Source organism: Meles meles, chromosome 19 (assembly GCF_922984935.1).
Source record: "Meles meles chromosome 19, mMelMel3.1 paternal haplotype, whole genome shotgun sequence".
NCBI classification, from domain to species: domain Eukaryota; kingdom Metazoa; phylum Chordata; class Mammalia; order Carnivora; family Mustelidae; genus Meles; species Meles meles.
The window spans coordinates 52,826,215-52,851,774 of record NC_060084.1 but is presented as its reverse complement, the minus strand read 5'-3'; the positions used below and the strand labels follow the sequence as shown (position 1 = coordinate 52,851,774).

Below are 25,560 nucleotides of genomic sequence, written 5' to 3'. Positions count from 1 at the left end.
CAAAGACAAATTTAAACCTCAGCAATATGCCACGTGTGTAAACCAATCAAGTTAGCAAATACCTAAAACCAGCATGAAACACAAAAACCTCAGTGCTGGTAGAGATGCAGTGAAGCCAGCACTCTCAACTGATGGAACTGTAAATCATGCCATTTTTGTGGAAGGCTGTTTGGCAAGGTGGATTGAGACCCTTGTTGATCCTGTGACTCTAGTTGAGGAAGATACTACTCAAAAAAAGAGAAAAAAAATCCAAAGTTTAGAGCAAGGTTTGAATTCATCACATTATTTATCATAGCAAAAGAGTGGAAACACTGAACATGTCCCAGATTAGTGGATTGTTTATGTAAACAATAGGCCTGTTTGGGACAGGGATATTAGGAAGATCTTAAGGAAATAACTTTGCAGAATTGTTAGTGTTATGCAAGAATGTTTGTTATATCATGGAACATGAAAAAAGAAAGATACAAATGTGTGTGTGACTCTGGCTGTGTCAAATGAAATGTTTACAGAATAAAATCTGAAATACTAACACATACGAACTGCCTTTGGTGGTAGTTGGGGGTGCTTCCTTCCTTTCACTTATGTTTCTGTAGGTGTACACTTTTGTAACTTGAAAACAAAAGTGGAAAATCTCTGAAGATCTAAGGCTGGGGAGGAGGAATCTCCTACCTAGTGACCTGTTTCTATCCATTTCCCAAATTTCAGTTTTCTTCATCTGTAAAATGGGTTGGAGAGCAGAAGAGCAGGTCAAAAGGGAAGAAGGAAGGGTGGAGGGAGGAGAAAATAAGTCTGTTTCATTGGGGTGGAAAAGGATACAAAAGTGTTCCTGAGATTTTCACAGGTGGCAAACCAGGAGAGAGGGATATTTTCAGGAAGGATAGAACTGGCAGGTGGATGGGACACCAGGGTCCCACAGGAGCCCACTCAGAGTGAGAAAACAGCATCCTGGGTGCTAGGGGGAGATGGGAATGGAAATCTGGGTCGGTGGGCTCCTATTCTCAAAGAAGGCAGGGAAGGGAACTTCTGGAAGGGAGGAAGGAGGAGTCCCCTGTGACTCAGAGCCTGGCCACTTTCTTGGCTTCCTGCCATCAAAGGCTCCCTGGGCAGTCACACCTCAGACGCTGCTGACAGAGGGATCCTCTCCAGCCCAGGGCTCACCCTCCTGCCTGTCTTTCCAGTTTCTCCCTCAGAATCCTCAGCCAGTGTCCTCCAAATCCTTCTTCTCCTCATCTCATCTCCCTAAGAAGTTTCTCCTGGCCCTCCACTCCTCCATTCCTTCACATATTGCAGAAATCCTGCAGCCATGAACTCCCTGCACACAGGAGGCTAAGCCACTTCCTGGCACAAAACATAGGAATCTACACCCCTAGCCCCTCCTCCCTCATACCTAACGTTCCTGCCTCCAGCACCTCCCCCCTCAGACTCAGATGTCCAGACCCTTGCCTCTTCTTGCCTCTAGATCAGTGTCAAGTTTAAGGAATGTCAAGGGTTCTTAGCCACCCGTCCTCATGAAGATCCATCAACTTCCCCTTCCCCCAGCAAACAACCTCCAATCAATATTCATCTAAAGTTTGAAAAAGTAATCAAATTACTTTTAGTACAATGCAATTGTACTAAATCAGCCTGGAGACACCTGGCCCTTCCTCTTGGCAGCTACTGCATACAAGTCTGGAGGTGGGTTGGTTTGCAATGACTTGGGATAGCTCTTCTGTTGGATTTTTAAAAATAACTTCCTTTCTTTTGGGGCAGACAGTACAACATAGTAGTCAAAGACACTGACTCCAGAACTAGGCTCCTTGGATTCCAGCCCCACTTCAGGTACCTATCAGCTACTTGCACATTACTTCCCCATTCCCCTTCCTTCGTCCTTGAAGTGAGAGAAGTAACACCTATTTCCCAGGTCTGTTATGAAGGTTAAATAAATTTAATATTCAGAGAGTGCTAGAACATTGCCTGACATAGAATAAGCTTTCAGTGAGTATTGGTTCTTATTGTCTGTAATTTCCAGCACTATTTCCTCCTTACACTCTCATAAAGTTTTCTTATAACACATTTTCTTTATTGAAGTCTTTTGTGGAGCATGTCAGTTTGGGGGGAAATCCCTGTAAATAATAATGTGTGGTACGTGGCAGGAGCAAAATCCTAAAGGTCACTGACAAGAGCCTGTAGTTGGGCACTTTATTCTCTCTTAAGAGGTTCTTAGAGATGGAGTTCCTCGTCATCTCTCACCTCTCTCCTTTCCCACGAGGCTCTCAACAGCTCCTCCCAAACCCTCCCATCCCCTATTGTGCTAAGGGACACCCAGTTGCAGTGCCAAAAGATGGGCCATGTCCATCTCCACGTTGGAAGTTGAGTTCCAATCCAAAAGGTCCCACCATTTGCTGGGTGTTGGACATTGAGCAATTAACTTCCTTCTCTGAATCTCAGTGTTCTTTTTTTGTAAAATGGGAGTGGGCGTAATGAAGACATTTTAGTCATTTGGTCAACATTTCCTAAGGCTTGCTCTGGGCCAGGTCACGTGAGGGCACCTGGAACACAGGGGGGTGAGTCAGCTTCAGTGCCTGTCCTCAAGGAGCTCACCACCCAGTGGGAGAGAGAGATATGAATCCACATGCTCACGGTCCAGGGTGACTTGAGGGTTGCACCTGCTGTGGGAACTTGGGTGAGAGAGTGACTAACCCAACTGCAGGGGGTGGGAGTTGGGTGGTGTTCAAGGGAAGGTTTCCAGAAGGAGATGATGTCTAAGCAAAGACTTGAAGGACAAGTTGTGGTCAGGAGAAGGTGAGAAGTGCATTTGGAGAGGGGGAATAGCACGGATGAGGCCCAGAGGTGAGAAAGCAATCTTCCCAGCTGGAACACGAGACCCGTGGGCAGAGCTGGGCTGTGCACTGCAGCAGCTGCTCGCCTTGGTGGCTCCTAACTTGTGGAATGTGGCAAGTTCCAACTGACACGTGCTGTGAGGGGAAGGCATATCAGATTCCAAACATTTACTGCACACAAAATAAGAAGACAAACTATCTTGAATATGTTCTTATTTTTATTTCACATTGCAATTTTGGATGTATTGGACTAAAGGAAATACTAAGATGAACTTCTGTCTCTGTTTTTACTATTTCCTTCTTATTTTTTAAGTAGACTCCATGCTCAGCATGGAGCTCAACATGGAGTCTGAACTCACGACCCTGAGATCAAGAGTCATGAGATCAAGACGCTTAACCAACTGAGCCACCCAGGCAAACCATCCTTTTACTATTTAAAAAAGTGGCTACTAGAAAATTTAAAAGTGCATTTGCATTTGGCCATATATTCCTACGTTGTGGATGCTGAAGGTCTTCCAACAGCCAGCTGAGGGGATGGGACTTTGTCCCAGGGGTGATGGGGGAGCCAGGGCAGTGTTATGAGCAGGAGAGGGGCACGGTCATCTCTGGGTGCAGGAAGGGCCCTCTGGGGTCAGGTGAAGGATACGGAGAAAGGGGAAGAGCCCAAGGTGATGGTCCAGAGGGGAGAGGAGCAGGTCTGGGCTGGCGCTAGGGCCATGGCGATGGAGAGGAAGGGGTGGGCCAGGCTGTAAGGGATCCAGCTTGGTATCCAGGAGGATGGCGGGTTCTGAGAAGATGCCCAGTTCAGTGGGAACGTGGGTATGAAGGGCCTGGGGGAAGCTGGGGACAGAGGAACAACCAGAGAGCATGTTGAATGCCAAATATTAATTTTCATCCCCCAGTGCCAGACCCAAGCTAGTGCTGAGATGGACATTACTGGTATCAGTTGTCCTTATCTCCAGTGACTTCCTCACATTTTCCTTCTCATGCCCCATGTTCATCACATCCATCCTCCTCTCCCTCCCCGCGGCTGCCACATGCCAGGCCTTCTTGCCCCACGTCTCCTGACCAATGCCCAACACTGGGCACAGATTTCAAGGTCCAAATTCACAGGCACCTCCTCAAATCCTCCTGGGTCCCTCCACAGCTGCTGGGGCCCGCATCTCACACTCCCACATCACTCTCAAGTGTCCTTGTACTCCTGCTTACTTCCAAGCCTCTCCCTAGGTGTTGAATCTCATTGGAAACCCTCCTGTGTCCCACTGACTCCCCCACGGTTCCTCGCATCAACCCTCTGGGTCTCTAGGGAACTGACTTGCTTCTGGGCAGAGGCACGGGCTTCTGCTGGAAATGCAGGAGAAGTCAGGGGAGGATAAGCAAACCAAGATGTAGAGAATATCAAGAGACTCAGAGAACTGGGAGAAAAGCAGAGAGAGATACAGAGAAAAAGATGGGGAAAGAGGGACAGAGACACAAGTAGAGCCTGAGATGAACACAGGGAACCGTGAGGGGCGGTGGGGGGAGACGTGGAGACACCCCCCCCCACCCCCCACGGCCAGGGAGAGAGGTGGACAGTGAGACCTCACAGGTGGGCGGCTTGGAGCAGGGGGACCAGGAGGGTCAAATGTCCTGATATCCGGCAGAAGTGGGTGGACAATGAAAGGACAGCAACAGGACTGTCAGACAGGGACAAAGGGAAGCTATTGACACAGCCGCCTGCCTGCCCGGAAGAGAGGTTGAGAAACGGAGCTGCTGGGAGCATGGCACTGGGTCCTGGGGGCGGACAAAGCCCGATTGTCTGAGGCCCCTTTCCCCAAAGCGCTGGGCCTGCGCCCCAGCCCAGGGCAGGGGCGGGAGCCAGCTTGGTGACACATGCTTTCTCACTGGCTTGCTGTCTACAGTGGGGACACGGAGGTCGTCAGCAACCACAGAGGGACTTACGGGCAGGTGCGTGAATCACCCCAACCCCACTGACACATGCTGCCTGGTTTTCAGCATCTGAAGGCAGCAGACCCAGGAGTGAGGGTCTGCAGGCCTAAAGTGCTCACAGACAGAGGTGGGGGGATTCCTGCATGCCAGAGGGCACTAGTCACTTGCCTGGGTGTTGGTCTTCAGACACCTTGCTCGAGGACGTAGAAGTCTAGGGACTGAGAACAAGCGCCCATCCTTCCTCCTTTAGACTCAAAAGCGCAGGTGCCCAGGTCCTTCTCCTGAAGATCTAGAATTCTAGACCCCCTAGCCTCTCCTCCCTCAGTCCCAGGAGTCCAGGTCCCCAGTGCACTCAGGGACTGGTGCTCCCCTCCCTGGAAGCCCAGTCAGGGGTCACCAAGAGTAGAACCATGGGGAGATGGGGAAGTAAGGAATGTGTGTGGGAGGTCTGGGTGAGGAGGAAAGGGTGGGGCGGCCTCCTGCCTCAGGGACCTGGGGAGATAGGGGTTAAAAGGAAGAACCAGGAGTGTCTGTGGACGGGAACAGCCTCTTCCAGGGAGGCCAGGAAGCCCAGGTGTCTGCCTGGGCCCCACAGCCCATACATCTTCTGCTGTCTGTCTCTGTGGCTCTGGTTCCTGGGCATCCTCTCTGCTTTCAGTGTCCGGTCTCTCCCCGTAACTCCCTGCCTTTCTGATTCTCTTTGCTCCTCTGTCTGTCTGCCTGTGACACGTGCTATCCCTATCCCAACCCAAGAGCTCCTTGGCCAGGAGTCCTCTGGACACTCAGGCAGCTGGCCCCCAGCAGGTAAGATCATGCTGCACCCCAGAACCTCCAGATGTGGGGAGAGCAACACAGTGAGCACCGAAGAAAAATCCCATGGGGAGGGTAGAAGGTCAGGACTCTTCCTGGGCCATCCCCTCTTGTTGGCAGGCAATCATGCTGGAGCCCAGAGAAATAAGAGACGCGTAATGTGAGCCACAGAGCACCACGAGGGATTCTGGGTTCTTACTCAACCTGCCTTCAGGGGACCCCAGAGTGGAAGATGTGGTTAGAGTGACAGGACGCCAGGGGAAGGATGGAGGTCAAGGGTCAGGAAAGCATGCAGGTGGGGAGAGGGGGGAAATGAAGGAGGTGGGGACTTGGGAGGGGGACTGAGGAGCATTTGGTTTCCCTTCTCAGGAATGGGCATGAAGACGCTGATTGCGGCACTGGTTCTGATGGCTGCAGGTGGGAAGACAGGGGGTGGGATGGAATGGGGTGTTTGGGTGGGGGCGGGTAGGGGCTGCTGATGGGAAAGTTTGGAGCTTGGGGTAGGGCTTCACACAGGTATGGAGGCGGGGTGGGCTTGGAGTGAGGAGGAAGCGGAGGGCTAGTTTAGGGATGGGGGTGCAGACGGAAAGGAGGTGGGAGGTAGTCTAGAAGGTGGGGAAGTATTTGAGGATGGGGTGGGGTGGAGATGACCTGGAACACTGGGATGGCATTGGGGTTCACCTTGGGGTATTTGCCTGGTGTCTCCAGACCTCCTCCCTGACCCAGACCCTTCCTCTCTCAGCCTGGGCCGAGGAGCAGAATAAGGTATTGCATGGTGGACCCTGTGAGCAGACGTCTCACCCCTACCAAGCTGCCCTCTACATGTCAGGCCACTTGCTCTGCGGAGGGGTCCTCATTCACCCGTTATGGGTCCTCACCGCTGCCCACTGCAAAAAACCGTGAGTCTCCACTCCATGAATGAGGCATGATTGCAATGATTGCAATGAGACCCTGGGGGTGTCTTACAGATTTCAGGCATGAAGAGACACCTACATCCCCCTGTCCCAACCCAAGGCCACCTGATAATGACGTTCATCTGGCCAGTACTTAACTGAGCATTACCTATCTGCCAGGCCCTGTTTGGGACTCTGCGGATACAGCAGTGAAGAAAACAAGCACAGTTTCTGCTTTTATGGACTGACCTTGTAACTGGGGAATCAGACAGGGCAGGACCCTGTAGACAGCGATGGAGTGATGGATTTCAATCTAAGTGAGGTAGGGAGTCAGTGGAAAATTTCAGTCAGGGAAGCAGCAGGATCTGACTTACATTTTTTAAAAGATTTTATTTATTTATTTATTTGTCAGAGAGAGAGAGAGAGAGAGAGAAAGACAGAGACGGAGAGAGAAACAGAACACAAGCAGGGGGAGTAGCAGGCAGAGAGACAAGCAGGCTTCCCATTGAGCATGGAACCTGATGTGGGACTCGATCCCAGGACCCTGGGATCATGACCTGAGCTGAAGGCAAATGCTTAATGACTGAGCCACTCAGTCTTTAAGAACATCCTGACCACCATGTGGAAAGTGGGCTGGGCAAGGGGAGATGAAGGAAGGGATGCACGTAGAATGACCTAGGATGATGGTTTGGACCAGGAGATGCAGGATAGTTGAAAACCTTGGGAGATATTTTGAGACCAGTGGGACTTGGTGATGTGGGTTGGAAGAAGCAGAGCTGACCTCCAGGTATTTGACTCAAACAAGTGGATGTTCTGTTGTGTCTTTCTGAGCCAAGGGGAAGGGAAATAGAACCAGTTTGAAAATGGGCAGAGGAGGGTCAGACATTTTGTTCTAGCCAAGGTGGGTCTGAGATACCAGGGAAATGTCAATGAAGCATGAGGGTAGGCCCCTTTTGCTCAGAGGAGAAGTCAGACCTGGAGGGAAACATTAAGGGGTCATCCACAAATAAGTTGTATTTAAACACAGGACGGGATGAGATCATCCAAAAAGCAAGCATAGGTTGAAAAGCATAGAGGGACCAGGACTAATCCTCAGAGAACTAATGATCACTAGTTAGGTTAACAGTTGCCATTTTGTTCAGGGCTAACTACCAGCCAGGTGTTGAGTTAAGCAGTTAATATACATTTCTTGGAAACTTCACAACAAGGCACTTCTGGTCCCATTTTGCAGATGAGGATACTGAGGCTCAGGGAAGTAGTAAGTGGCAATTGAAGTGTTTGGAAACCCACAGGTGCCACTTCCTACTGTGGGAGGAGGGGTTAATCATGCAAGGGCATGGACTCAAGGACCCCAAGATGGTCTCCCCCACACTTGACATCACTCCCGACATTCTCTCATTCATCCATCTGGTGCGCATTGATCAAAACATCTGCTAAGTGCCAGATTTGAGGTGGGCAGTGGGGATTCAGTAGTGGGTGAGAGAAATACACAGAGCCTCTGCTCTTAGGAGCACAGAAGTAGAAAGGCACAGAATGATAATTATTTAACAAACAAGCCCTCGAAAAATCGTATAATTACAAATTATCCCAAGTCCAGTGAAGGAAAAGAACAGGGGTGGCTCCCTGAGAGAAAAGAACAGAGACACCTACTTTGAATGGAGGAGGGTGTCAGGAAGGACCTTCGATGCGATGAAGTCCAAGCTGAAGCATGGAAAATGAGAAAAGGTAGACAAATGAAGAAGGGGGATGAACATTCAGAGCCGAAGAAATGCAAAGACAAAGTCCCTGAGGATGAAACTGTCTGGAGTGTTCTAAGAAAGTTACCCATTGACAATGAGACAGGGGATGGTGGAATGAGTTTTATTCCAAGGGCAACGGGGAGCCACGGGAGAATTTTGAGCAAGGGACTGACTCTTTGATCCATTTCACAAATATTTGTTGGATGTTTATTGTAAATATGATAGACACAGGTCTAGACACTGAGGATGCTGTGTCTGAACAAAACAAAATTCCCATCTTTATATTCTAGAGCTGTGCCACCTAATATGGTAGACAAAAAAGGCCAATTAAATTTACATTAAGGAAAATACAATGAGATGACAAATCCAGGAGCCACAGGTCAAGCTCAGTAGCAACCTAGTGTCTAGTGTCCACCGTATCAAACAGCGGCATGACTGAGGAAGTTCTATTGGACAGTGCTGCTATGGTACGAAGAGAGACAATAAAATAAGTAAATATTTAACAATACATAGATAGTATATCTGATGGTGAAGGTAGATTCTTGGAGGACAAAAACAAACAAACAAAAACACCAAAACCAGGGAGAAAGGACTTGCCTATTAGGGTAGGTATTTGCATTTTAATTGGATCATGAGAGAAGGCCTCACAGAGAAGGTGACATCTGAAGGAGGTGGAGGAGGAAGTCATGCAGATATGTGAGAGAAAGAGTCGCTGGCAGAGGGAAGAGCCAGAGCAAGGGCCCTGGGATGAGAGGATGACTGTTATTTCAAGGAAAGGCAGGGTAACCAATGTGCCTGGAGCAGAAGGAGAGAAGGAGAGAGTGGGAGAAGGTAATATTTGAGAGGTGATGGGGGCAGGATGTGCAGGACCTTGTGGGCCAGGGTGAGAACTTCAACCTTTACTCTGAGTGAGATGGGAGTTATTGGAGGGTTCTGAGCAGAGGAGGAACAGGAGGAGGTGGGATCTTTTATATTGTTCAAACTTCTCTGGTTGTTTTGTGGAGGATAAATTGTGGAGGGGCAAACACAGAAAAAGGAGCCCAGTGGGGTGCCTACTGCCATAGTCCCAGTAAGAGATGATGGCTCCAGACCAAAATGGCAGCAGTGAGGGAGGTGAGAAGTGATCACATCCTGGATATACTTTGGAGAGCCAAAAAAGACTTCTGCACAGCTTGAAACAAAGAGTCAAGAATAGTCTCCAAGGTTATTCTGCAAGGATGGAGTTGTCCTCTCCTGAGCTGGGAAGACTATGAGGGGAACAGACTAGACAGCTCATGGTACCAGGCTACCCCCATCTCCCATCACAGCCCTTTCCGGAGTCTCAGCAGCAGCCCAAGGGCTCCAGGTAAGACCCAGCCTTCTTCTTTCCCAGGAATCTTCAGGTTTACCTGGGGAAGCACAACCTTCAGCAAAGGGAGAGTTTCCAAGAGCAGAGCTCTGTTGTCCGGGCTGTAGTCCACCCTGGCTACAATGCCGCCACCCATGACCAGGACATCATGCTGTTGCGCCTGGCTCGACCGGCCAGATTCTCTGAACGCATCCAGCCCCTCTCCCTGGAGGAAGACTGCTCGGCCAACCACACCAGCTGCCACATCCTAGGCTGGGGCAAGACAGCAGACGGTCAGTAGGGGGAGGGAGATGGGGAAGCAGGCCGATGGGTGACAGGCTATGGAGGAGGTGGGCTAAAGGTGAGGGCCAGTGGGGCAGTATGTCAGTGGTATGTGTGGGGGGGTGGCAAATATGGGAGACAAGCGAAGGAGTGAACAGCCAGTGGAGAAAGTAGACCCATAGGTGAATGGTATGGAGAGATAGGCCATAAGATGAAGGGTCAATGAAGAGGGAGTGTCAGTGGGGAGATGCTAATCAAGAAGGAAGCCAAAAAAAAAAAAAAAAAAAAAAGGCGGGGGGAGGCCAATGATGGAAGCGGACCAATCAGTATGCACAGATGACCAAAAAAAAAAAAAAAAAAAAAAAAAAAATGGAGGAGGGACTAATGGAAGAAGGGAGATCGATACAACAGGACAGCCAGCTGAAAGATACGAATTGCGAGTACAAGTGGAGTGGAGAGATAATGGGGAGGAACCGCCTGAGGAAGGATCAGTGGTCAACAGGAGTCAGTAGAAGGAGGACTGAGGTAGGAACAAGTCCAGTAGGTCAGCGGGAACCGTGGAAGGTAGGCCCGTGAGTGAAGGGACAAAAAAGGAAGATGGACTATTGGATGAAGGGCCAATTGGAAGGGAAAATTTATAGTGGAGGGTGGGTTCATTTAGGATAGGACCAATGAGGTTGGATTAAGGGCCAATAAGAAGGGAGGGCCAACGGGGGGATAATGCAACCGGTTAGGAAAGGACCAATGGTCAAGTGATGACCTATCAGGATGAACCAACAGAAAAGAGGGGTCCAATGAAGGATGAAAGGGTGGAGGAGAGACTAATTGCAGAGAGACTGGAGGTGAGCTGGGACTACTGAAGAAGGTGGGACTAGTGAAAAAGACAAGTAGAAGCAGAACTTAAGAGAAAGGGCAAACCGATAAGAAATGAGGACTAGTGGAGAAGCGGCAATTAATAAGGAAGGCAGGCCAATGGGAGGGAAGAATAATGTAAAGAGGGACCAATCAGGAGCCAGGGCCAATGGAAATGGGTTTTTATGAATGAAAGACAAATAGGAAGAAGGAAACCAGTGGGAAATAGAGACCAGTAGGGGAGAGAGAACTTAACGAGTCTGGAAGATCGCTGGGGAGGACCTGGGAAGGACAGACTGTGAAGTGAGCCTGGCCCTTCTCTATCTGTAGGTGGTTTCCCTAACACCATCCAATGTGCATACATCCATCTGGTGTCCCGTGAGGAGTGTGAGCGTGCCTACCCCAACCAGATCACCCAGAACATGGTGTGTGCCGGGGATGAGAAGTATGGGAAGGATTCCTGCCAGGTGAGGCCCCCAAGACCTTCGGGCTACATAGCTGAGGTCAGAGACGGGGAGAGAGAAACTCATGGACCAAAACAGAGTTTTGCAGGGACATGCTGGGAGAGAATCCCAAGGAGAGAGTCTCAGTTGGACACTCAGAGACACAGCGAGGAATGGGCAGAGATATAAAGCCAGTCTGCAGAGACAGGACATGCAGAGACAAGGGGGGAGATACAGAGATCAAGAACCAGAGAGACACAGTAAGGAGGCAGATGGTGTGAGGGGACCCTCCTTCCTCAAACAGGAGGCTGTCTTGTTTGGACCTGACCAAGCTTTGGAGGTGGGGGGACCACAACTGGGGAGAGACAGGGCTCCATCCCCACTCCCAAATGCCTCCTTTAACTTGGGTTTTTTTGTTTCCACTTCATCCACTGTGTCTCTCCTATTTATGCCAAGATTTACTCCAGTCCATTGAGGGACCTGAAGAGACTAGTTAAGAGGGAGAAAAAGACAGTGCTACAGAGCAACTTGGACACAGAGAAAAGACTAGCAGACAAGTCCCATTTCTGAAGCTGTCTTTTCTCTCCCCAGTTTTGTGGACACACGGTCAGCACACATACATCTGTGTAGAAGTTTCAGGTATAGAGCAGGATGTAATTCCATAGGTGTGGAATGGTCACCACAGTCAGTCCAGTTAGCACCCAACATCCCCTGCGGATTCAATAAGAAGGGGAAGCAAAGCAAAGAAACAGAAAAGAAAAATTTTGCTTCCTTGTGATGAGAGCTCTTAGGATGCACTATCTTAACAAGCTTCCTAGACATCACACAGAAGTGTCGACGATAGTCACCATGCTGTGCATTACACCCCTGGCACTTACCCATCTTGTAACCAGAGTGCCATTCTCTCTTTAGATGCCTTTCTCTCTCCTCTTGCCTCTTTGTATTATATTTACATATATAAACATAACTATTATATGAATAGATTTATAGAAATAATGCATATCTAATGAAATGTAAAACCATGCACACACTATATTTTATTGTATGTATGTATGTATATATATTATATGTATAAGATACATATATATTTCCCTCTGCCTCCTCTTCACTCTGTACTTCTGCCTCTCTCCATACCTCTCGGTCTCCCTCCTCCTTCTCCTCCTCCTCCTCTTCTTCCTTCTTCTTCTTTTAAAGATTTTATTAATTTATTTGACAGAGAGAGAGCACAAGCAGGGGGAGCAGCAGAGGGAGAGGGAGAGGCAGGCTCCCCAACAAGCAGGGTGCCCAAGGCAGAGCTCTCATTCTCTGTTCCTAATCTCTATTCTTTTTCTCTTCTTCTCTCTCCGCCTCTCTGGATCTTGATGTTCTATTTCTCCACATTTCTGAGTCTCCCTCACACTCTCCATTTCCCTGTCTGTGTCTATCTGCCTCTCTGTCCCCAAGGCTATCCATCTCTGAGTTTTTCTCCCTCTCCTTCTCTACATGTCTCTGTGTGTCCTTCTGTCTCCCTGTCTGTCTGCGTTTCTTTCTTTCTCAAAGATTTTATTTTTAAGTAATCTCTGCACCCAACACAGGGTTCAGACTCACAGCCCCAAGATCAAGGTCACGTGCTCTATGGACTGAGCTGGCTAGGCGGCCCCGTCACTCTGTCTTTTTCTCTCTGTGTCTTTCTGTATCTGATTCTCTCCCTGTTTCCCACAGGGTGATTCCGGGGGTCCGCTGGTGTGTGGAGACCGTCTCCGAGGCCTTGTGTCATGGGGTAATGTTCCCTGTGGATCCAAGGAGAAGCCAGGGGTCTACACTGACGTCTGCAGATATGGCCACTGGATCCGAAAAACCATTCAGGGCCACTAACCCTGACATGTGACATCCAGCTCTTGACCTGTGGCCCCCACTTGCTGGCTCCAGAATATCCCTGACCAAGACTTTGCCTTCTCCCCACCTGCCTAGACCCAACCCTTAATGCTTAATAAAAGCAGTGACGTGACAGTACAAATTCACCCTGGTTTTACCCCAGCCCCATCCTTGCATCACTGGGGACAAGTGAGGACGTGGGCTAAGGTCTTACCCCACTGGTAGGAAAATATAGGAATACCCCTTCCAAGCGTCTCTCCCTCCTTGGTTCTTCAACTGGTTCGACTTCTCCCTACAGAGGAGTGGTCCTGAGTCAGGCAAAACCTGAGTTGGAATCCCAGCTCTGCCCTCGGCTAGTTGTGCACCCTTGGAAAGGGCCTCCCTTCACTGTGCAGATCTTCTCATCTGTAAAGTAAGGATAATAAGAGTATATTCCTCACAGGGAAGTGGTTGTTTTGGGGAGGATTCAAGATCTCCAAAACGTGAAACGCATACAACGGTGCCTGGCACACTTGCTTGAGCAATAAAGAGTGGATTTTATTCTTAGCCATGCTTTTTTGTTTTTATCCCACTTCAGCCTCTCTCAAGTCTACCCGTTCTTTGTTCCCTTTTACAGCCCAATTTCATTTCTCCTCCTCTCCAGGAAGACATCTGTGAGTACTCCACCTTGTGCTAGACTTCCTGGTGGCTCTTCCCCCCAAACTCCTTTTGTAGCAGTGAAAGAAGTGAGGGGAGACGGCTGGGAGACCACTGTGTGTGGGTAGGGGGTGAGAGAGAAGGTGGGAGAGCTGAGCTGGGGCCAGATCCCAAAGGACCTCAGACCCCAGATTAAGAGGATAAAACTTTCTCCTGAGGGCAGTGGGGAGCCATGGAAGGCTTGTGAACAAGAGCAGCGCTGGGACCTTGTAGGGGATGGACCAGAGGAGAGAGACTGGAGGCCAGAGAGGAGGTCGAAGTGATGGTGCGGGGAAAGAAGAGGGCTGAGCTGGGGCCAGGCAGTCTGGAGAAGGGGGCTGCATAGGAGCTCACCGTACGGAGAGGGTTGGGTGGATGACGTTCATCATCATAGAAGGGACAACCTGTAGAACGTCCTGGGGGTGTGAGAACACCTGATGTGCCCCAGATGGTGAATCATCCACAATGGTGAAGCTGGAGTTTGAGGTGGGAGAAGTGGGTGACGTGGCTGGGAGCGTAGGTTAGTGGAAGATCATGCTGACCTTGAGTGCCAGGAAGAAACCCGTGGCCTAGAGAGAGCTACAGGGTCAGATCTGCGTTCTAGAAAGATCTTGCTGCAGTCCATTTGAGGGGGAAAGCAATGGGCAGGAAAGAGGAGAGATGGGATGTCTCCAGAGAAATGAGGGTTAGGCTTCTGCATGCTCTCTGGGCTGCTTCCACAGCCGTGCACCACGCATGATCCCTAACTGATGTACATGCCTCTATCCTAAGTCCCAGGGCTGTCCCTGTCCTAGGAGAAGCCTTCTTCTCTACAACCTCCCTGGCATCATCTGTGAGGAAGGCAAAATAACCTCTAAGCCAGGGGTCCTCCCAGCAAAGCAAGAGGGACAGTTAGGGGCTCCCAGAAAGAAAGAGAGAGAGAGAAGGCAATGGCAGCCCTATGTGGAGGCTGGATTTAAGAGCAGAGAAGTATTCAGGAACAGAGGGAGAATCAGAAACAACAATTCATTTGTTTCGATATTTATTGCAACCTTATTTTGCCCAGCACAGCTTAGAATGAAATCGGACGTCATTAAACAGAGCAACAGCTAGATGTTCAAAGTCAATCGTGTGTCATTCTGTGATGGGAGAGTTATGTGGTCTGAAGACAGAGAGAGCATTTTAATAGAACAAAGTCCCTCAGTTGCAAAGATCTTCAGATTTGGAGAAAAGGCACATGTCTTAAGAACCAAGGCAAGGTGAAAGTTGATCAAGACACATGATGGAGGGAGTGGCGGATCTTTATGTGTATGTAGAAATACTCAGTCATGTGAATGGCCCGCCTTGACCAATCCCTTCTAAAGGTTTTGGATGGTAAATAGGGCCATGAAATGCACCAGTCACCAGGAGGAACCAGTCAATGAATGTCCAGAGCAAAATCAACTTCAATTCATTAAGAGAGAATTACCTTGTTTAATGGATACAACCAGTAACACTTACTTAGTACATGACAGGCACTGGTCTAAGGGCTCTATCTATTAACTCATTTAATCTCATAGGTGCTAAGGGTTTTATCTATTAACTCATTTAATCTCATAGCGCACCTATGAACTAAGTACTGTTATTGTTCTGATGTTAGGGATGGGGAAACCAAGACACAGAGAGGCTCCACGATTTGCCCAAAGTTTCACAGAGAGCAGACGGCCAAGCTGGAGGTTGAATGTTAGGGGATTGGTGCCAGAGTCTCAGTTCCTGACTGCTCGGCTATAGGGTAGCTTTCTTTCAATTCTGGTACCTTCTCAAGTTGAGCATAGACATGTTTAAAGGCTTAACATGAATCTTTTTTTTTTTTTTACAGATTTTTTATTTTAAAATTTTTTTATTTTTTTGAAGATTTATTCATTTATATATTTGAGAGACAGAGATCACAAGTAGGCAGAGAAGCAGGCAGAGAGAGAGGAAGGGGAGCAGGCTCTGAGCAGAGAGCCCGATGCGGGGCTTGATCCCAGGACCCTGGGATCATGACCTGAGCTGAAGGCAGACGCCTAAAGACAGAGCCACCCAGGTGCCCCTAATCATTTTTTTTTTAAAGCGGACTGTCTGCATGTTAAGGTGCTTCTATGTCTAAGAGAATTTTACCCATTACAGAGACCATCTCCTGACTTCAGCTTGAAATGCTGAAGGTTTTTAAGTTGACATCTTGCTAAATTTATAGCCTGTGTTGGGGTACTTGAAAGAATATCATGTTGATCATATTTACAAATGTAATATGTCCAGATGCATAAATTTACCTAAATGTTCTGGGAGGTCTGTCTAAAAACTGAAGGGCTTCCAGAAGAGAATGAATGTGTCAGGGGCACCTGGATGGCTCAGTTGGTTAAGCATCTGCCTTTGACTCAGGTCATTTTCCCAGGGTCCTGAGGTTGAGTTCCGTGTTGAGCTCCCTACTCAGCAGTGAATCTCCTTTTCCCTCTGCCCCTACTCCTCCTTGTGTGATCTCTCTCTCTCTCTCAAATAAATAAATAAAATCCTTTAAGAAATAGAAATGTAGTTTGAAAATGTTTGAAGAGACTTAATTAATCTAGTTTGTAAAAGAAACCAAACACTACGGTAAAGACCTGTCTGGAGTAAAGAGACATATCTAGAATTAAAAGGGTTGTAAGCCAACCTTGAAAGATTGCAGAAGAAGTGGGTTGCCATATTTGTCACTTCCATGTGTGCAATACAAATAGCAAATAATCAAAATAAGCCTCAGAACGCTGTTTTCCCCCCTGTACCCTGAAACCACCCTAAGGGCTCCAAAACCTCTGGTTCGTCAGGTGCCAGGTTACAGAAGTGAGCAATTCAGCTCAGTTCTGCCCTCAAGGAATGTGAGTTCTATGAGGACTGCAGCATCGCCAGGAGTCCTTGTCCATTTTGTTCATGGGTGGAGCACAGGGGGTGCTCAGGAGATGGGGTTGAGTATTTGGCTCCACGTCCCAGGGGGTCAGAAACTTGAAGACACAGGTAGAGATGAATTCAGAGAGTCGGAGCCAGACAGAAAGAAGAACTCAAATGTAGAAGAGGTTGGGAGAGGCAGCTCCAGATGGCCCAGGGCTGGTGAGACGGAAGCCACCTTTTGGGATCCCCACCCAGTGCCCCATTTCCCAAAGGGCCAGGAGCCACCCGCCCCCTATCCTGGCCTCTTGGCCTCTTTCCCCATCAACAGGTGGCCTGCCCAACCCTCTCACCCACGCCTGACTGCACCAGCCCAGCCAAGTCCTTGGCAGGGGGCCCCCAGACTGGATCCCTACCCCTTTATGCCCTGTGGCCCCAGCCCCAGGGTGAAGGGCAGGAAGGAGGATGAGGGGATCCCTTTGGCAAAGTGGCTTGAATCTCCTCTACCCGCAATGCAAGGCAGGGAGACAGAGAGACACAATGATGCAGAGACGCAGATACCTGGAGCCTGTGATGGGGGTGGGGGGAGGGACAGAATGGTACAGATGCAGAGAGAGAAACAGAGGGAGACTGGGAAGGATAGAGTCACAGGGGAAAGAGAGGTAACAGAGGAGGAAAGGTACAAGAGAGACTCTGAGGCATAGAGAAAGATCGAGAATCACAGACACATAAAGGGAGTCATGGATATGCTTCCTATTGGTGGTGATGTGTGTCAGAACTCATCAAATCCTACACATTAGATGTGCACAGTTTATTGTACCCTGATTCCACCTCAAAGCTGTAAAAAAAAAAAAAAAAAAAAGGCAGAGAAGAAGTAAAGGAAAATAAGACCAGAATCCTAAGATATATTTGATGTACGCACCATTCAGAACCATTAAAAAGAAAGAGAATCAGGAGACACAGATAAAGGGCAAGGGTTAGAGACACAGAAAAACAGAGAGGAAGGGGCAGAGAGACAGATGCATTGAGACGCAGGGAGAGTGACAAGACAAAGCGTGGGGAGAGAGACCCAAAGCAAGATACTTGGTGGGCATGTCCCATGTTGAGAGAGACTCAGAAAGATTCCGAGGGAAGCAAACACAGAGAAAGAAGGCTGTAAGAGTTTGAAAAAACAGACAAAGATGGGAAGATGATAAAGTGGGATGGAGAGATGCAGAATGAGTGAAGAACACAGAAAATAAAGAAAAATCTGGGTATCAAGAAGACCACCCAGAGCTGGTGAGAAGCGTGAGCTCAAGGCTGGGGGGAAGGGGGTTCATGGCTGGGTAGGCCAGCCCTGCAGAGACCCCTTCTCAGCTTCCCCCAGCCCCCCTCCCCGCCAGGGAAGTAGGGAGTGGCCTTCAGGACTGGGTGGGGGGTGCTCTGGGGGCGGAGGTGGGGGGAAGCAGGAGGAGTGATTGTTGAGGCCTGGCAGGGCGCCTCACTCCCTGGGAATGTGCCCCGGGGATCAGTGGGTGGTTATAACTCAGGCTGAGTGCCCAGAGCCGAGGAGGAGGTGGCTGCAGGACGGCACAGACCTGAGAAGTCTGTGGCTGAGCTGGGAGCCGGTTCCCCACCCCCTACCCGGGGGACTCAGCAGGTGAGGCCTGGGGAAGACCACAGGGACAGGTGTCTGCGTCTTGGATGCACCCCTACTCTCTCTTTACCCTCCTTCATTGTGTGACTGGAGGGGGCTGGATGTCTGCTCCTCTGAAGTCTATAGTCTCTGGCTTGGGGGGCGATCCCCTTGTGGTTCCTTTCTGCCCTAGAAAATGGGGCAGGGAAGGAAAGGAGGTGGGGTAAGGGCCTCCCAGAATCATCCTGGCCTCCCTGTCCTCTGTCCTCCCCACAAGGTGCAGTGGCCATGGCTCCAGCAGGACACCCCTGGATGTGGATGGCCGGTGCCCTGATCACAGCCCTGATGGTGGGGGTGACAGGTAACCAGAAGCCCTGTTGTGTGCCTGTAGACTAACTGGGTGGGATATGGGTGACTCTCTGAGGGACACTGGAGTGTTGGTCCCAAGGGGATTCTGTGTGATGGGGTATGGCTCTAGGACTGGGTGACTGCGAGTCGGTGTCCTTTTTCATGTTCAGGTGATTGTGTGTGGCTGTGTGCCTGTCACTGTGTGTGTGTGTGGGGGGGGGTGTCTTTCCCCATATCAAGTGACTGCCTGCAACAGGTGCACTAGCTTGGAGGCTGTGCGTCTGATTGTGTGACTGGGTGTGTGTGCATTCAAGATCATGTGTGGCTCAATGTCTGTGCTAGTAATTGTACGCACATTATGTGTGTGGCTCTGTGTGGCTGAAGGTATCTGGAGTCCTTGTCCCTGTGTCACCGGCTTGCGTGTCACAAAAGCGCTTTTTACGGTGAAAATGCGTGGCCAGGTGCGCGCAGGTAACGGTTTGGGGCTGTGGGATTGCGGCTGAGTGCGGGATTATGTGTGGCTTGACTTGGGTTGTGAGACCGCTTGAGGTTCTGTGTCTGGGTGATGGTGACTACGTGTTTATAGGCGACTGTCTGTGCGATGGGGCAGCTGCGTGGGTGGAGTTTCCATCCCTCCCCTAAGGGATTGTGTGGGCTGAAGTGTCTGTCACTTTGAGATGGTGGCTGTGTGAGGATGGATGATACCAGGTCACTTACTGCTGGGCTTACAGGGTGTAGTATTGTCACCATGCCAATGTGTCTGTGTGCAGGAGAGCCTGTGCTGTTCTCTACAGGGATTCATACACGTGCCTGAGATACTGCGTGGGTGTGCGAGACCTTGTGAGGCTGCTGCCCAGTGCAGGTGCTTGGGAAGTGTGTGCACCATGAGACCCAGCCGTGCCTGTAGCTACCCCGGTGGAGACGATGTGCATCTCTCATGCAACTGTGTGCATGCTTATCTGTGGCAACAGTTGTGCGCGTGTTTCCTGGATGTGCGCGCCAGGGCTCGGCGTCTGTGGGTCATCAGCAAGAGTATGAGGGAGTGGACAGACTGTGGGGGACTGGCGATGGAGTGAGGTATCTATGTCTGTCTGAGGGATTGCCAGGAGGATTCAGGAGGCAAGTCCTTGATGGAGAATTCAAAATCAGTCCTACTTTCTGTCGCCACCAGGCCCCTCTAGCTGAGCACTTCCCCTGGTTCTGTTCCCCCAACTCTCCCTCCGCCTGGGGGCTCTGACTCTGACCCCCTTTCGTCCACTACACTGCTAGTCCAGACTTTATCCACAGACAGGGTCCCCTTGGGCATGCACCCCCCACCCTGCAAGCCAGGCCCCACCTAGATGGCTCTCCAGGTTTGGGGCCACTGCCCCTTCCGATCCTGTCTGCAGCTCCTAAAACCCAGCCCTACCTCCTTGCCCAAAGTCAGGGATCTTTCTAGACTCCATCTCTCCACGTGACCCTGGCCTCTCAAACTGCCCCTTCCAGCCCTGACCTCATTCGCTGAGGACTGATCACACTTCTTGAACCAGAGTCCCACCTAGAAAGCCCTGGTCACCGGTCCATTCTCAGTCTCCATCCCCTGAACCTTGGCTCCGCCTCTGGGCTTGTCCAACTTTACCTTCTTGGCCCCGCCCACTGAGCTGTAGCCCACTCCCAGGAACCCTGAGGTGCAGAGTCCAGTAAACCACCTCATCCTGGACTCTGTCCTTGAGTTCTTTCTTTTTCTTTCTTTCTTTTTTTTTTTAAAGATTTTATTTATTTGACAGACAGAGATCACAAGCAGGCAAAGAGGCAGGCAGAGAGAGAGGAGGAAGCAGGCTCCCCGCTGAGCAGAGAACCTGATATGGGGCTCAGTCCCAGGACCCTGGGATCACGACCTGAGCTGAAGGCAGAGGCTTTAACCCACCAAGCCACCCAGGTGCCCTGTCCTTGAGTTCTAAGCCTTGCCCTTCTTTATAGGTTTCAACCTTAGATTCCAGACCCCGCCCCTAAAGTCCTGGGCCGACGCCCTCCTCAGTATAAGTCTTTCAGGGGGTGAGAGGAGCTCTGGCTGATCCCACCTTGGATCTAAGATCCAGCCGCTGAGCCCAAGCTCCGCCCTGATCCCAAGCCCCGCCCATTTTCTGCCCCCAGAACCTGTTCTTGCAAATGATGCTACCTCCTGCGACAACCCCTTAGACACTGGACCCTCTGGAAGCACCCGGGACACTGGAGCTGGGGCCCAGGAGGACACCAGGGCAGACGAAGGCAGCAGCAGCCGCATCGTGAATGGGTCCGACTGCGAGATACACGCCCAGCCGTGGCAGGGTGCGCTGTTGCTGCAGCCCAACCAGCTCTACTGTGGGGCCGTGCTGGTGAATCCGCAGTGGCTGCTCACAGCGGCCCACTGCCGGAAGCCGTGAGTGGGGCTCCAGGAGCAGGGCTGGACAGGGCAGGGGCAGGGGGAGGGCCATGGATGTGAGTGTCGCACGCGGGTGAGAAAGGGATACAGCTGAGATGGGATCAAGGATGGAGTTGGGGTGGCGAATGGGATTAGGCTGGGGAGAGGATTGTGGTAGGGGTGGGAGTTAGAGATGCGGTGGATTTGGGGGTGAGGAGTGCATATGTTGAGTGGTTGGTTTGGAATGGAGATGAGATTCAGAGTGGCTTTAGAGTTTGGGATGGGGTAGGGTGGCGATGAAAATGGTGTTGGGATTGGAAATAGCTCTGGGGTTGACGATGGGGTTGGGGTTAGCTTTATGAATGACACTGGAAATGGCTGGATTTGGAGTTGGGAATGCATGTATTGATGGTTTGAAGGCGGGTGAAGAATTGGGACGAGGATCAGGGATGGGAATGGGTTGGATCTGGAGTTGGGCATGCGTCTTCTGACTGTCTGGAATGGAGATACCATTAGGAGAATTGGAGATGGGTGCAGATACACAGGGATGGGTTAGGGCTGAGGGCGGGAATGGATGTAGGATTGAGGATGGGGTTGAGATTAGAGTTATGAGAGGTTGGAGGGGGTTGGATTTGACATTGGGGTGGTTGGATCAAGGTTGGGAATGCAGATGTGGTGGTTTCTATGTGGGGAAAGGATTCGGGGTGGGGATGGGATGGGGTGAAGTCAAGGTTGGGACTGGAATGGGGTGTACTAGGCACTGAATGTGGGCTTTGCTAATAATCTGCACTACCTTCTTTAGATTTTACAGAATTCGCCTCGGCCACCATTCCCTGTCACCCGTTTATGAAACTGGGCAGCAGTTGTTCAAAGGGATCAAATCCATCCCCCATCCTGGCTATTCCCATCCCGGCCACTCCAATGACCTCATGCTCATCAAACTGAACAGAAAAATTCGTGAGACTCAGGCTGTTAAACCCATCAACATCTCCCCCCACTGTCCAACTGCTGGGACCAGCTGCTTGGTTTCTGGCTTTGGAACAACCAGCAGCCCCCACGGTGAGAGTCCAGGTCCCTCTTGATGCACACCCATGTCTGCCTTCTCCCCCTCTCTGCCTCTGAGCACTGCCCCTCCCCCATCTTCCTCCGTTGCTCACAGTGGCCTTGCTCTGTGTGTTTCTGACAGTTAAATTCCCCAAGGTCCTCCAGTGCTTGAACATCACTGTGCTAAGTGCCGACAGGTGCAGGAAGGCCTATCCAGGACAGATAGATTCCACTATGTTCTGCGCTGGCGACGAGGCAGGAAGAGACTCGTGTCAGGTAAGGCTCAAGACTCTGGCATTCATGCGGCAGGTAATACACCCCGAGTGCCAGCTGTGTAACTTGAAACCTTGCAAAGTGCTGGGAACACAGCCCTGTCCAGTAGAAATATAATGTGAGTCATACATGTCATTTTAAATTTTCTAGGTGCTACATTTTATTTGATTATTTTAAAGATTTTATTTATTTACGAGAGAGAGCGCTTGCACACACGCATGTATAAGCCGGGGGAGGGGAGGAAGGAGAATCAGACTCCCTGCTGAGCAGGGAGCCCCATGCAGGGCTCCATCCCAGGACCCTGGCTGGGATCATGACCTGAGCCCAAGGCAGATGCTTAACCAACTGAGCCACCCAGGAGCCCCTAGTAGCTACATTTTAAAAAGTGAAAAAGAGGGGCATCTGGGTGGCTCAGTTAGAAGAACGTGTGATTCATGATCCCAGGGTTGTGAACTCAAGCCCCATGCTGGGCACAGAGATTATTTAAAATGAAATAGAAACTAAAACTATTTTAAAAATCCCAATGGTCAAGAAAATGCATAAATAAGGTGATTCCAGAGAATGATAAAAATCATGCAGAAAATAAAACATAGTTTTATGGTAGGGAGTGATGAGGGACAATATTCAAAAAGGTGGTTGGAAGGGCCTCCTCCAAGAGTGGGTAGAGACTTATTGAGACCAAGGAGCCAGCCTTGCAAAGGTTAAAGGAAAGAAAACACTTGCAAAGGCCCTGCAGCAGGGAAGAGTTTGGCGGTTCAAAGAACAGAAAAAGCCAGAGTGTTTGGGAGACTGGGTGGGGGGAGTGGACGCAGCAAGAGTTGAGCCTGGGGAGGTGGGTGGGGTCCATGTTCAACAAATATTCCTTGACCCCCAAGACAGAGCTTCTCTATGTCCTCATGGAAGCTCTATCTGTTGAGGATGACAGAAATTAAAACTAAACTCTTGCAGGGATCAGGACCCTCCCCTGTATTCAGGCCCTGAAGGATTCTAGAAGGATGTAGATTAAGGTGCTCTCTGCTGGCAGGACAAACCCTTCAGTAATATTGGCAGTTAGTAAGTAAGCTACAGCCTCAGACAGCACTCCTGTCCACTCTGATGGCTGGGAAAGGGCCCTTCCCCCCAAATTTTACAAACCTGAGGATTACAGCAACTTCCCAATGTCATTTCTGTCCCCACTCAATATGGAAACACACACATCTGGACAGAGGAGTGGGCGGAGGGATTTTTATCAGAAGAAAGCACACCTAATTCAAATGTCCGCACTTTTTAAAAAGATTTTTATGTTTAAGTGATCTCTACCCTTCACGTGGGGCTCGAACTCGACCTCAAGATTGAGAGGCAGGCGGTCCACCGACTGAGCCAGGCAGGTGCCCCTCAAATGTCAGCATTTAAAACCATTTCACTTTCCTGAAGCCAAGCTTTGCATCTTGTTTTTCAGTTTGCAGACCTCAGTTAGCTTTTCATACCAGCGTGCGGCCAGGGTGTTGCTACTCAGAGCAAAAAGTAATAACAACACTAGTACTATAATAATAATATAATAACAACACGGGCCCCTACTTTATGTGGTTCACGTACATGAGCTCATTGACTCACCTAACCATTATTATTAGCTCTATCTTGCCGACGAGGAGCCAAGCTCAGAGCAGTTAAAGAACTGCCTCTCAAAGGAAACTCTGCAGGGATATTAAACAAAATATAATGAGAAAAATTAAACTCCAAGGAAGTTGAAATTGAGAGGTGCAGGCAGTCAGGCTCTTTTGCCCTGAAGTAGTGTATGCTAACAGGGAAAGAAGTCGGGCTCTGGATTTCTTTATAAGTGATACTAGTATATTGCATAAACATTCAGAAGAAATGACAGTAAAGTGTGGTGAGTATTATTATAGGAGAGTAGCTGCAGGAGTTTGGGGAGCTATGGAACGGAAACCCAAAGAAGCAATCCTCAACCTGCCTCCTGCCCCCCAGGGGAGATATGACAATGCCTGGTGATATTTTGGTTATCACAGCTGTGCCTGGGGGAGGAAGGCAGTGACTGGCATGTAATGCATAGGGGTCAAGGATGCTACTGAACATCATCCAATGTGTAGGACGGCCGCCACAGCAAAGAATGACCTGGTCCCTGTGTCAGTGGTGCCCAGGATGAGAAAACCCCAGCCTTCAGGGGCCAAGAGCTGCCTCTCTGCAAAGGGGAGGTGTAAGTCATGTGTGCTCAGTAGGAGAAATGCAGGGTTCAAAGGTTGGACTAGAGAAAGACAAATAGGGGCAGGGAGACACAGTGAGGGAGTCACACAGAAGAAGTGGCATTGGGTGAGAGGGCAAACGGAACCTCTAAAGGTGAGACTTACATGGAAATGTTAACATTTCCTCTCTCACTCTCTCTCTTTCTCTGTCTTACCTGTTTGTCCCTCCCTGTCTTCGTGTCTCTTCACCTCTCTACTTTTTCCACCTCTATGTCTCTATCTCTTGCCACCCTGGCCCTTCTTCACCTGTGTTGTCTCCCTCCTTCCACCTCCCCACAACTCCACCTCTCTGAACTCCTTTCTCTTCCACAGGGTGATTCCGGGGGACCTGTGGTCTGCAATGGCTCCCTACAGGGCCTCGTGTCCTGGGGAGACTTTCCCTGTGCCCAGCCAAACAGACCCGGCGTCTACACCAACCTCTGCCAATTCACTAAGTGGATCAAGGACACCATTCAGTCGAACTCATGAGGCATCCCAGGACCCAGCATTCTGGTGTGCCCCACCCACTGCCGTCATCACTCCTGCAGGGACCATGACACTCCCTCCACACCCCTGTTCCTTCCTGAGGATGTTGGGGTTGTTAATCTCTCCAGCCCCTCCCCAAGTGTCCTGGAATCAGGATCTCCCTTCCCCAGCCCTGGGCTGACCCTGTCTTTCCAGTCAGGTCCTAGGGAGAGTTTCCCAGAAAGACCAAGGTGAGGGCTGCCCCTCAGTCTCCCCCATGCTTCCTTCCTCAGGCCCAGAGGCTATTCTTGTTCAGCAGCTATGACCCAAATTTGGTCCCAGAAATAAAGCGTCTGAGGAGAAGTGAGCTCTGTATGTGGTGTCCCCCACTCACTGAATGATCAGGAAGCGAGGAACAAGTTGCTTCTTCCCTCTGCACAACTGTGTTTGCTCTTTGGGGGTATTTCACTTGCAAGAAACAGAGATCCACTCAAGCTGCTTTGCATTTTCTTCACAAATATTGATTATTTTGTGCCAGGAAGTTTCCCAGATGCTGAGACACTACAACAGGCAAAACAGAACAATTTCCTGCCTCACAGAGCTCCTGTTCTCCTAGGGGAAGGCAGACATAAAGAGGTGAATAAATACATTACATACAATATGTATAAAATGAGAACAGAGCAGGAGGAAAGAGGATTGTTGGGGGGAGGGCAGGCCTATTTATATAGGATGGTCAAGAA

At 50.0% G+C, this 25,560-nt stretch overlaps 2 protein-coding genes across 3 annotated transcripts; both read left to right on the top strand.

Moving 5' to 3' along the window:
- Positions 1–4,676: 4,676 nt before the first annotated feature.
- Positions 4,677–13,494, top strand: KLK6 (kallikrein related peptidase 6). Of its 2 annotated transcripts, XM_045988352.1 has the most exons (7): positions 4,688–4,766; positions 5,502–5,552; positions 5,928–5,975; positions 6,301–6,457; positions 9,563–9,810; positions 10,982–11,118; positions 12,796–13,494. In XM_045988352.1, exons 3-7 carry the CDS (start codon positions 5,930–5,932, stop codon positions 12,946–12,948), a joined length of 741 nt encoding a protein of 246 aa, XP_045844308.1. In that variant the 5' UTR covers positions 4,688–4,766; positions 5,502–5,552; positions 5,928–5,929; the 3' UTR covers positions 12,949–13,494. The 2 variants fall into 2 exon arrangements, with proteins under 2 accessions (XP_045844307.1, XP_045844308.1); XM_045988351.1 differs by lacking the exon at positions 5,502–5,552 and having other exon boundaries at positions 4,677–4,766.
- A 4,888-nt stretch (positions 13,495–18,382) lies between these two features.
- Positions 18,383–24,844, top strand: KLK5 (kallikrein related peptidase 5). Its single transcript, XM_045988335.1, has 5 exons — positions 18,383–18,455; positions 20,576–20,840; positions 21,625–21,881; positions 22,009–22,142; positions 24,689–24,844. The coding sequence occupies exons 1-5, from the start codon at positions 18,383–18,385 to the stop codon at positions 24,842–24,844; spliced, it is 885 nt and encodes a 294-aa protein (XP_045844291.1).
- Positions 24,845–25,560: the final 716 nt, after the last annotated feature.

Excerpts from the sequence above, each read along its gene's own strand:
- KLK6 (XM_045988351.1), top strand. The coding sequence starts at position 5,930 with ATGGGCATGAAGACGCTGATTGCGGCACTGGTTCTGATGGCTGCAG. Across the intron at positions 6,458-9,562 it reads GCTGCCCACTGCAAAAAACC|GAATCTTCAGGTTTACCTGG; the intron begins GTGAGTCTCCAC and ends CTTCTTTCCCAG. Across the intron at positions 11,119-12,795 it reads ATGGGAAGGATTCCTGCCAG|GGTGATTCCGGGGGTCCGCT; the intron begins GTGAGGCCCCCA and ends TGTTTCCCACAG.
- KLK5 (XM_045988335.1), top strand. The coding sequence starts at position 18,383 with ATGGCTCCAGCAGGACACCCCTGGATGTGGATGGCCGGTGCCCTGATC. Across the intron at positions 20,841-21,624 it reads GCGGCCCACTGCCGGAAGCC|ATTTTACAGAATTCGCCTCG; the intron begins GTGAGTGGGGCT and ends TACCTTCTTTAG. Across the intron at positions 22,143-24,688 it reads CAGGAAGAGACTCGTGTCAG|GGTGATTCCGGGGGACCTGT; the intron begins GTAAGGCTCAAG and ends TCTCTTCCACAG.